Source organism: Salvia splendens, chromosome 19 (assembly GCF_004379255.2).
Source record: "Salvia splendens isolate huo1 chromosome 19, SspV2, whole genome shotgun sequence".
NCBI lineage: Eukaryota > Viridiplantae > Streptophyta > Magnoliopsida > Lamiales > Lamiaceae > Salvia > Salvia splendens.
In genome coordinates, this window is record NC_056050.1 from 9098399 (window position 1) to 9110668 (window position 12270).

At 33.3% G+C, this 12270-nt stretch overlaps 2 protein-coding genes across 5 annotated transcripts; both read right to left on the reverse strand.

Moving 5' to 3' along the window:
- Positions 1-837: 837 nt before the first annotated feature.
- LOC121778993 lies at positions 838-1575 on the reverse strand. Its single transcript, XM_042176355.1, has one exon. The coding sequence runs from the start codon at positions 1573-1575 to the stop codon at positions 838-840; it is 738 nt and encodes a 245-aa protein (XP_042032289.1).
- Positions 1576-5634: 4059 nt separating this feature from the next.
- On the reverse strand, positions 5635-9135 carry LOC121780321 (pentatricopeptide repeat-containing protein At2g17670-like). Of its 4 annotated transcripts, XR_006045997.1 has the most exons (3): positions 7604-9135; positions 6425-6516; positions 5635-5839 (listed from the first exon to the last, which is right to left on the reverse strand). XR_006045997.1 is itself a non-coding variant. In XM_042177892.1 (2 exons), the coding sequence occupies exon 1, from the start codon at positions 9053-9055 to the stop codon at positions 7643-7645; it is 1413 nt and encodes a 470-aa protein (XP_042033826.1). In that variant the 5' UTR covers positions 9056-9135; the 3' UTR covers positions 5635-6516; positions 7604-7642. The 4 variants fall into 4 exon arrangements, 2 of the variants coding, with proteins under 2 accessions (XP_042033826.1, XP_042033825.1); XR_006045996.1 differs by having other exon boundaries at positions 6425-9135; XM_042177892.1 differs by having other exon boundaries at positions 5635-6516.
- Positions 9136-12270: the final 3135 nt, after the last annotated feature.

The following is a 12270-nucleotide window of genomic DNA, read 5'->3' on the forward strand; positions in this document are numbered from 1 at the left end:
AAAGATAAAAAGTGGAGCACTTATTAATTAGTTCTCTAGATAATGAAAATGAAGACATTTTATATTTTTGCAACGAATATGATATACTCCACATTCTATATGCCATATGACACAATTTAATTTTACATGTGGTATATGTTTGAAATGAAACTTTATAGGTTATTACTCTAATTAATCTTATGACTAAATATTTAAACTTAGAGGTGATAATGGCACATTATAGATCTAATTTGGACTTATTTAATTTTGGATTGCACTATTCCAATTCGGCTATCAGAATTTTATTCATGTTCCAAAGATGCACATTAATATTATGGATATTGGTCTTAAAAAAACTTCTGTGCAAATTTTAGTATTTTCCAAGAATTTTTAAAATAGTCTGAAAAATTACTAATTTTTGTGAAAGTGTGTAATCTTTCCACCACAAACAAAAAAAAATTGGCAGATTTTGATCCTGCACGGCTAGCCATAAAAATCTATGTGTCTTAGACTTTTAGTTTGAATTATATAAAATGACACCATTTGAACGCCCTAATTCTTGAATTCACGTCAAATAGTATGTCTAATAGGATAAAATATGTCTCGTATATAGATATGTCGAATTTGAAGAATTACTACCGTGGGAAATTAACATCAATTTTGAAGTTTGTGCTTTTAGTACACTTTCAAAGTCCGTGAAAAATATTAGAAACTATGTTTTTTTCAAGAATTAACGGTTCATGACTGGAAAAAAACAAAATAGGCATAGAACAAGAGTGAATATAGTATACTAATCCAATATCCATGTCATTATATCTGAGATCACATAATTACAAAAAATTTATATCACATAAACCACTAATGATTAGTGAGAATGTTAAGAAGATTAACCCTACTTCTCACCAACTCCCTAAATATCCTCTCCAAACCCTCCTCAATTCCATCAACACAAGACTCAAGTTTTTGCAAACTCCTTTGCACCATCTTCTTGTCAAATTCATCACTACTAAGAGCCAAATCCACACATCCCACCTCATTCACAATCACAGCCTCAGATTTGCTCAACACCAGCCTCGCCACCCGATTCCACGACGAAGAAGAAGACGAAGACGAGGAGAAGAAGAGCAAGGCGCTCCTAAAAACCGCGGCGGTGAGGCCGCACACATCCGATGCACCCTCCCAACGCTTGAGTGCTTTGAGGCTCTTCTTGACGCACTTGCTCATCCTCTTTCGTGATGCCACGTAGGAAGCGACGTCTTTTCTTAAAGAGGAGTTGTCCGAGCCCTTTCTGCGCAGAGCAGACTGAAGGGCTCGGACGCTTTCCCTCGTCATCTGCGCTACTTCTTTGATACAGCCACAGCAGTCTAGCAGCTCGACCGATCGCTCGAGGGTTTCCTCTAGCGATGATGGAGCTTGCGTGTCAATGGAGTTGTAGAGGTTGGCCAGCCCTACTAGGCCGGAGATGATGGTGTCGAATGAGGTGAGAGAAACGGTGGATTTGAGCTTGTCTAGTTGAGCTTCAAATTGTGTGGAGTTGATTGGATGCAGCCTTGAAGGGAGGCTGATGGATCTAGTGTGGATTTGTGAGAATGCCATTTTTGGAGATATTGAGAATTAGAAAATGGTGGGTTGTTGTTGTTAATGGTGAGATTCAAATGGTGGAATGGTATTTATAGTAAAATTAATAATGAATTATTGTGCATGTGATTGGATTTATATTATTGATGTACAAACTATGTTGGGGTTTTCACAATCAATCCAGCACTGCTAAATGTTTTTATAAGATTGGAGTCATGGCAACAGGAGAGACATGTTTAATATTTGAAAATTATGTCAATAAGCCATAGAGTATTACGATAATTTCTTTTGGTCTCTCTGCCTCCCCAATCATTAGTAGGATTCATTTAACCAATTCTAGTCCTAATTTATGATATTTAACTTGCAAGACTTTCAACATTATTGTACGACCTTGAACCCGGTCACCTTATGCTTATATTTTAAGAAAACAAATCATATTCTGGATTTTGGTTTGAAACTTAATTAATGCCTAACACCACGAAAAGTAAACCACATGACATCCTAAAATATAAGAATTAGACTCTTGTGCAATAGACAGGAGAGGTAGCCATATTTAAAAGAGAGAACTACAAATTTAGTCCATGAATTATACAGTAGTATCAAATGTAACTCTCGTTCTTTTAAAATATCTCCATACGACTCTAATCTTTAATGTAATATCACTTAAAGTTTTTTTTAACTATTTCGTGCATTTTTTGCCCTTTTAATGTTCTTTATACTGAAGGGGCATTTTTGTACTCTTGCAATTGAGAGAAATAGTGAAAAGTATTTCCTATGATATTACATCAAATGTCAGATCCGCATGGAGATATTTTTAAAAAATGGGGTCGCATTTGATATTAATATACTCCCTCTGTGTCACTCTAATTGAACCATTTTCCTTTTTGGGATTTCCCACTCTAAATGACATATTTCTAAAAATAAAAATATCACTCTCTCTATTTTTTTCTCTATCTCTTAATGTATTCTCTTCACTTAACTAACTAAACAACACTGAATAAAATCTCGTGCTGAAATATAAATGCTTCACTTAGAGTGGGATGGAGGGAGTATAATTTAGAGGCTAAATTTGTAGTTTTCTCAATTGCAAAAGGACAAAAATACCCATTGAGTCATAAAAATGCAAAAAAGGGCAAAAAAAATCATGAAATAGCAGAAAATGACTTGCAACAATATTACATCAAATATTAGAGCCCTCTACAAATATTTTTAAACAACGAAGGTCATGTTTGATATTACTACATAGTTCATGGACTATTTGTAATGCATAGTTACTAAATTTGTAGTTCACTGCAGAGAATAAAAAATCATGTGTAACATTGCTAGGTGACTTAGATATGGGGTTTGGTGAAAATTGAAAAGCAAGAATATTAGTAGATCTATATATGAAATGAAAATGAGTTGGCAGTTGGCACGATATGCTATGTTAGGCAGACAAGGAAGCACTCAGAATAGAATAAAGCTAAGTGAGCTATGTACAACCATAAACTAGTTCAATTAAAAAAAACCGTTTTTTTTTTTAAATTTCTGGTTCAATAGAAACTATATTTACTTTTCTATCCCTAATTAAAACTATATATTTATGTTATTTTTTACATACACTGATACCCATGATATCTAATGTGATCAAATATTAAATACAAATATAAAACATAGTATATAATTAAAAAAAAGAAACATACTTATATATACAAGAATTTATAAACTGAAATGCTTACCCATTTTAATTATCATATCCTTTATTATATTTTTTATGTTTTTGTTTAATATTTTTGTTTTTTACATAAACATAATATCTAATGTGATAAAATATTAAATATAAATGTAAAACATATAGTATAATATAAAAGAAACATATATATATATACAAGAATACGTAAGATAACAAAGCTATGCTTATAGATAAAGGAAAAAAAAGATTGATTAAATGAAATGCAACATTATTTGCATTCAATATTTTTTTTTATCTACAAATGAAATCTTAAATGTATTGCAAAATTCAACTAATAATTTATTATCATCTTACATTGTTTGAGTTTTAATTTAATATAGAATTCTAATGAAATTATTGTTTAATTAAATATATAGTATATATTTTAATTTACTTGAGTCTAGATCAAACATCGAATTATTCTCATCAAATAGTTTTGTCTGTAAAAGAGATCCTATGATCACATTAGTGTTTGATTAAATATTTTTTTTTTACTTGAGATTTAATACTGCAAAATAAATGAATTAATTAGTTAATTAAGAGCAATACTAATGGCGTTAGTCTTGATTGAGATCTAATGTTGCAAAATTGATAGATCAGTTAGTGATTTGATCAAATGTTTTGCTAATGTGCTTGGGATTTCATGTTGAAAATTCAACTATTGAATTATTTTCATTCTACCTTTTGACTGAATAGAGAAATTATAGCGAATTATTATTTGATTAAATATTTTTTGAATTTACTTGGGTTCTATTATCACAAAAATAAATAATCATGCATTGAATTATTCTTATGTAACTAGTTTGTTTGTAAAAGTAATTTTATAACATTAATGTTTGATCTAATAATGTTTAATGTGCTTGAGATTTTTAATTTTGAAAAATAAATAGATTAAGTTGTAAATTATTCCCATCCAACTATTTAGTTTGTAAGAAAAAAAATACTTATGACACTAGTCTCTATTTAGATTTAATGTTGCAAAATATATAAATCAATTAGTAATCTATTTAGATTAAATGTTGCAAAATATATCAATTAGATGTAATATTTCAAAAATCAACTAATGATTTATTCTTATCCAATCTTTTTGACTTATGGCATTTTTATTTGATTAAATAATTTATTTAATTTACTTGAAGTTCTAATTAATATATCAATAAAAATAGATCAAATAATGAATTATTCTCATTTAACCATAAGTTCTATAAAAGAAATCCTCTGATATTAAATACTAGTTCTTATAAAATGGTTGAGACTTGAGATATATTGTTGCAGAGTAAGTAGATCAAATAGTGAATTAATCCCATCTAATCATTTGGTTTGTTACATAAATAGTACTCATATTAGTCTTGAGTATTTAAAGAAAATAAATGTTTTAGAAAATAAAATTAAAATATTAATAAAAAAGTAAAAGTGACAGATAAAATAAATTACAAATCAAAAAAGAATATATACTTGATGATATTGTAAATGGATTTATGAGTATTTTAGCATATAAATCTAATTGAATTTTAAAATATATTTGAGTGTTTAAATTTAAAAAGTGTTCCATAGTAAAAATAATTATATCATAAAAAATAAAATAAATCTATACAGTACAAAAATTAAGATAATATTAAAAATCCAAAGAAATAAATATGTTGCATATTTGTTGGCATATTGAATTTTTTTAAGCTTATAAATCTAATTAACTTTTAAAATATATTTGAGTGTGTTTAAATTAAAAAAATGTTCCAAAATGAAAATAGTATTATAGAAAATAAAGTACACATGCATAGTAATAAAATTAAGATACCACTAAAAATGAAAAGAAATAAACACGTTGCAAATTTGCTGGCATATTGAATTTTTTGTTTAAAATTTGTAATTTGAAGACTTACTTTTTATTGGAACTTTGAAGTGTAATTAATGCATAACTTTTATTCAAATTTGAAAATTAAGAAGCGAGGGAATCTTATTTCTGATTTAGTTAAACGAACACAAAGAGAGGGTTAGTAAAGTCTTTTAAATTTGTCCACTAACTACAATTAGTATTTTAATATATAATTAATATGTTAATTCACTCCTCAGAATATGTGACATTAGATTTAAATTCTAATCTATTCTCTCATTCCTTGGAAATTGGTAGATTTGCTAATTATTAGCTTCAACAATCACAGATTCGGAGGGTGGTTTGTAAAATATGATTTGACTTAAGCCAAAAACTTAGGTAAAAAGGGGAACAAGATTGAAATATAAAAGTAGATTTTTGTTTAAGGACAAAAACATTCATTACCACAAACTCAAATCAGAAACCTCAAAAGCCTCTGCTAATGAGCAGAGGAGACATTGGCATGTGTTTGAAGGTCAGAAAAGATCCAACTGTATGCATTTAACTTCTTTCAATTTTATAAAAGAAAAGAAAGCTTACCCCTATACAAAGAATCGAATCAAGACAATTTGATTTATAAATCATGGCTACCTTACATGAAACAACTACTATGAGATTTCTGCAGCTCCACTACAACCAATATGGAGCAATTCATAGCTTATTACTCCACTACAGCGAGCATGTGATCTTACGAGCAATGTCTGTAGAGACGAAGACAAGACGAATGTAAGCTAAAACTAGAGAGTTGGTGATACATGGCGTAATGCAACATATATAAGTAAAATGCATCACTTCAAGAAATTGAGACCGTGCAAGTATCTCAATGCGTTTGATCGATTGGGCACATGTCACTCGGTCTACTTCATTCTTGGTGGTCTTATTAAAGAACTTGGCATCAACAGGGCGTTGGTGTCTTTCAAGCAAGGCGGTCTATGTTGTCTTACTAATGGAACTCACCTTTGAATAAAAGTAGCATGGTCGCACAGTTGAGAAAAAATGACAAACATATCAACGCAAGCTGATAACAACTGAATAGAAATCATGACGATGTTTCTGGACATCAAATCCGTCTGACAAAGGGGACTTCACACAGCAGTGCAAAACCAAGTTATTTGTTGAACTTGAGAAGGAAGTTAGACAAGCTATCTAGAGGTTAATCTATCTAAAAGCAAAAATATACAACAACGAAAAGCATAGGTCTAATTACAACTAAAAGGAAATTACCAGATCACTTAAATCCAGTAGCATGCATTCACAACTATACTTCCATCTAGGCTGGCGTTTACCTGAACTATAGCGGATAATTTAAGAAGCTGCTCTGAACATGTATCACATGCCTTTCTACAAATAGGTTAAATATTGTTGATATCGAACGAACCTGCAAAATAAGTGATATCATAAATAATCAATCACACTTAAAAAATTGTGAAATATGCTAAGGCTAAGATATATTCGCGAGTGATTTTTTCCAATTTGTTCTGTATCCTTGTTTGATCTGCTCTACCAACAACCAAAGCAACCTCAAAATGAAAAGGTTATACAATCTTCATTTTTTAAACTTGCAGTGCCACATGACTGCTCATCAAAGCTAGAGAATAGTGAAGGATGACAGAATTGAAACCAGCAGAACATCAATCTGCTGCAATATACCCTGCAGGCACACAATAAGCTTCAAAGTGGCAGATGTGGGAAAAATATGGCTAAAGACACAAATAGGACACAGTTAATCGATGAACGAATTTGAAAGCCCAGTTTTTGCTTCTGAGGTAGCTAAGGATTTTTTATGGTGCTCTGTTTACAATTTATGGCAAGTACAATATCTTAGATCATTGCAAGTTCTTTACATTAGCTCTATTCCAATTATTTTCATTCCAGAACAATTCACTCAGACACTTATACAAGACATTCCCAGAAAATAAATGTAAAAAAATGGCTGCACTTTGAATCTATGAGGATTAGAAGAACCATTGATAAATCATAAATGTATTGAAGTATTTACACAAGTAAAAGGCCTACTGATTAAGCCTATTGTAAATGATACTTCGATCATCGATATAATAGCCCCTTATTACATAAGCTATTTTGAACAAATGGCTCACATATGGCAAACTATTATTCGGCATGGTGCTTCTCTCCAGTTCTGGTGGGATCTTCACAATCTATTGCTTCTAACAAGACTTCCTCTAAATCAACTCTGAAAAAAAAGAATCCAACATACCTATAGCCCTTTAAGATAGCGGAGCAGATAAACGACACTGTCTGCTTATTTCTTCAATGACCTTCTTACATATGACAACAAGAAATATTATACAATAGAGAAATCCATATTCACAGAGTCTTAAGGGTGTAATCTGCCTATATATTTAAGAAAAGGCCAATGTAAGGGAACATCCAACGAAATTCATTGAAATAGACAAAGAACATTAAGTATTGTTATCACTACTTAACCAACAATAACCACTTACACTAAATATTTTAAAGAAAAAAAGAGCCAGCAGCTTTTGTCAAACAGCAAGGCCTTGCTCTCTGGCTTTCTTCAACCACTTAAGAGTACTTTCCAACGTCGAATAAGCCGCAACATCTGGTATGCTTTTGCTCTCAACGGCATAGTCAAAAACCTCATAAGCTTCGCCAACTCTACCCTGCCTGCATAATGCTCTTAAGAGTGTCCCGTATGACCCAGTTTCCAGCTTCATATCGCATTTCTTCATCATTTCATACACCTTCATTCCTTCATTCAGCTGCCGCCCCTTACACAATCCAAGAAGCAAAGTGTTATACGTACATGAATTTGGACTACACCCCTTCCGTTCCATCTCCCCCAACCACGCTAATGCCCCCAAAGCATCTCCTTCTCTGCACATTCCATTCATCAACGAAGTATAAGTAATGGCATCCGGGGTATGGCCTTTCTCAGTCATCACTAGCAAGAACTTCTTAGCATCCTTAACCCTACCCGATTTCGACAATCCAAATATCAAAGTGTTATAAGTAATATGATCCGGCACAACCTCCTCGTCCAACATTCTATTATACACTCCCAACACATCACCACCTTGACTCAAATGAGCATAGCCCTTCATAATCGTATTGTACACATAGCAATCAGGCTTGAACCCTTCCTCACTCAACACTCTCAACAACCTCATCGCCTCCCTCAAATTCTTGGTGTTGCACACATTATCAATCATTATAGTATACGTAACAAGGTCCGGATTTATACCGAACTCTTTCATATCAGTTATAAACGAATTCGCAGAACTCAAAGACCTCTTCTTCACCAAATGTCTCACCATGAAATTGTAAGTGTACGTGTCGGGCAGCGAATTCTTAGTCGAGAGCTCCTTAACGAGCTCGACAGCGTCCTCTTCTCGTCCGCATTCGCAGAGGGCCCTCGCGGCAACATCTGTGGAGACCTGATTGGGCGGGAAGCCGCTGTTGGTCATGAGGTTGAGCACATTGTGTACAGCGGAGAGAGACGGCTCATCCGCGGAGGAACAAGCCTGCTTGAGAAGTGTGTGATAGGTGAAACGGTTGGGGCAGAAAGGGGGGTGCTGCTTCACCATGTGGTTGAGGAAAAAGATCGAATCTTGGAGCGATGAAACGGAGGAGAATGATTGTAGGATTGAATTGTAGAAGCTGGGCTCGGAAGGGGCGTCGGTGGTGGAGGAAATGAACGAATTGAAAAGGGATTTGGCGTCGGAGAGATTTGCAGACTCAAAGAAGAGCGACGGAAGTGTTGATTTTGCAGCTGAATCATTTTTGGCGACGGGATTTTTCTGGGAAAAAATCTTCTTCCGCTGCGAATGAGGAGGAGCTTTGTCTTCTTGCAAAGCGGAAGAGGTTTTAGCCTTGAGGAGAGTGGAAACCGGCGATTGAGCGGCTACCCTCTTGAAAGCCTGTGGAATCCTCCCCATTTTCACTCTCGATTCCTCTGTTGAGATTGAATTTTAATTTTGGATTCAAGCTAGGGTTTTGTTGGGGGTTTTGTGGTTGACTGCCTAAACTGAATCATTTTATTTTTGTTTTGTAAAATATGTCATTTTTTATAGAAAAAGTAAATCATACTAATACATCAAATCACATTTTCTTTTTTACATCAAATGTAACGCTTTATTCAACAAATCTAAAATAATTACTATCATGAATAAAAATATAATGCAATTCAACCAATACTTGCTATCAGTTATAGAATCTAAAGCTCGAGCAACCTGATTTGGTGATCGTCTTACAAATCTCATAGAGGATCCAAATACCTCTTTTAAGAGAGATAAATAACAAAAAATAAAGAAAGAATAAAGTAGAGATAAAAAATAGAAAAAGAATAAAGTAAGAATAATAAAAAGTGTTGGTTTTTGCGAAAATAAATATGCATCACTTTAGTTGGGACTATCCAAATAGAATGCAAATTGCTATACTTATAGTGGAACAAAGGGAGTCTCATGAAATCTTGTGGGGAGTCTCATGAAATCTTGTGTCGATCTCAAAATGGTGATATCTACTCTAAAAGATGGAATGGAAGGAGTACTCTCATTCAGATTATTTAGAACATTTCAAATTATTGATCAATTAAATTTAAACTGTAACTTGGATTACCACTATTTTTAGGCATGGTGGAAGGAAACTTTTACTCGTATAAACCTTATTATCGAACATTTATTTATTCTAAATTAAATCCGCATAAGCATGTTAATTTTCAATTATTAAACTAAAATAGAGGATCAATAACTAATAGAATTATTTTTCAATTAATCGAAACTTTTAAGCTCCAAATAAAATCAAACGAAATCAACTCAATTAATCAAGTAACTAGTAAATAAAAGTAGAATCATTTTCATAAAAAATATTGCTTATTTTATTTCATTATATTCCTATATTCTAATTATATTATTTCTAGAATTTATACACAATATTAAACTTAAACTCCCTACTAACAAATTATTGCTCTATTAATTATTCTAATAAATATCAATCATATTAATTATTGGCAATCCATCTAATAAACTAAAACTCTCAACAGTCAATTGGTTGAACATATTCCATTCTAGCCAAAATTAGAAGTTATCTTAGCCCAGCCTTATAAACCACCCCATTAACGACCATTATGTATATCATTCATGGTTAATACGCTACAATACGATTGGAGATCATCCAACACAAGCAACTTTAAGGCAATAACAGAAGGCTGGAGAATTCAAATTCAAATTCAACTTCAAAATCAAAACCGACTAGTTTTCTTTTATGCAATTCTTTTAATTACGATTTTTGCTTATATTGTATACTTTGTTATTTTGTTTTGATAGCTATTTATAAAAATGGTGAGGCGCAAGATTGGAGACACTTGACACTCGCCGGTCCATTAGTAGTCCACTAAGTTCATCTCTACGATCGCTGAGTGGTTCACCGGTCGATGACCGCATGCCCGTCGGCCCGTGCCCAAATGTTTTAACTCAACTTAGTTGGGACAGAGACAGTAGTACTATTTAAGGATAAGTCTTCTATTAATTAAAGACAAACTCATAGCCTTCTAGCTTCCAAACTCTTGATGCGTATCAAAATTCTGCTAATTTTTCCACGAAACGAAGTCTTAATGTTATCCACAAAAAGCTCACTTTGATCTGTTAAAATTCATAATTCTTGTCCCACATCGACTTGGTAACGATCCTAGCTCACCTATATAAGTGTGGATAACCCTCCCCCTTATGAGGCCTTTTAAGGGGTGAGTGACCCATTTCTAATATGGTATCAGAGCGGGCCCAAGTCGATGATGGATTATATCTCTTTATCTCTTCTCTTGCCTACCCACGTGATGGAAGTCCGATGTGTCATTCCGGCCCACACGTGAGGGGGCGTGTTAAAATTCATAATTCTTGTCCCACATCGACTTGGTAACGATCCTAGCTCACCTATATAAGTGTGGATAACCCTCCCCCTTATGAGGCCTTTTAAGGGGTGAGTGACCCATTTTGTGAAAAATGGAGAATTGATTTGGATTGAGAAATCTCCATTGGAGCAAAAGAGAAAACTACAAAAAAAGATGAAAGGAAAAGTCTGTGGAGATGCAGAGAAAGAAGGAGAAAAATGATTAATGGGCTACATTTTTGCTAAGTGATTAAAGCAAAATACAATAAAGGCCATTTATATAGGCAAATAAAAGTGAGAAAAAACCTATCTAATTTTTCAATTTTCACAGCCTCCCTCAAGATGGAAGGGAACAATTTGCTACCATCTTGACAAGAACATCCGCAATTTTCAATTTTCTTATGTTGGCTATTTTCAGTCCTTGTTTCTTCATCAAATTTCTAACGCATTCCACATCTTCTCATCTCCCGACTTCAGCATACATGTTGGCAAAACAAGACATAGCACCTCTTTTGCTAAGGCAATTTCAGTATAGGCAGCAAGAGTCGAAGCAAATGTCATCTTCATCAGATACATAAGGCTCAAGCTGCAAATCTTTAAAAGTTTCCATGGCTTCTCTTTCCTTCGAATTCATACATATCAACAAGAGCAGTCTCCCTAAATGAGACAGATACTCTTTTCTCAACGCATATCCATGAACGGCTTTGCCTTGTAACAGTGCTCATTCACTGCAAATGCACCAATCATCGAATTCCAAACGACCACATTCTTCTCTGCAATTCTCTCGAAATATCTTTCAGCATAATCAACCGAGAGATGCTGCCACATACTTTACTACTAATAATCTCCACAAGAGCATCCGCCAAGAAAAATGCTCACCACCAACACAAATCTAGCAAACTGACTTCTCAATGAAGATCAGAAACACATATCGAACATCCACGAACCAGGCTTGAAGCAAATCCAACCGAACAATTGGTGAACAACAAAACAAACATCCGACATACAATCAGAAAATTAGAAACAAATCTGAAAACATATTCAGATTCAACAACAAATTTGAGAAAACATATTCTAAAAACGAAAACACTCAACCGAATACAATCGGAGAGATACAAACTTGGATCATACAAATCCAATGAACAAAAGATTGAGAAAAAAAACAGAGCATACAACTCCATACTTCAACATATTGAACCAAACACGAACTTTGAATCGGATAAATCACCGATCAATTGGTGAAAAGCACAACAATTTCAGTGAGAAGAAC

Coding starts and splice junctions, on each gene's coding strand:
- LOC121780321 (XM_042177892.1), bottom strand. CDS start 9,055: ATGGGGAGGATTCCACAGGCTTTCAAGAGGGTAGCCGCTCAATCGCCG.
- LOC121778993 (XM_042176355.1), bottom strand. CDS start 1,575: ATGGCATTCTCACAAATCCACACTAGATCCATCAGCCTCCCTTCAAGG.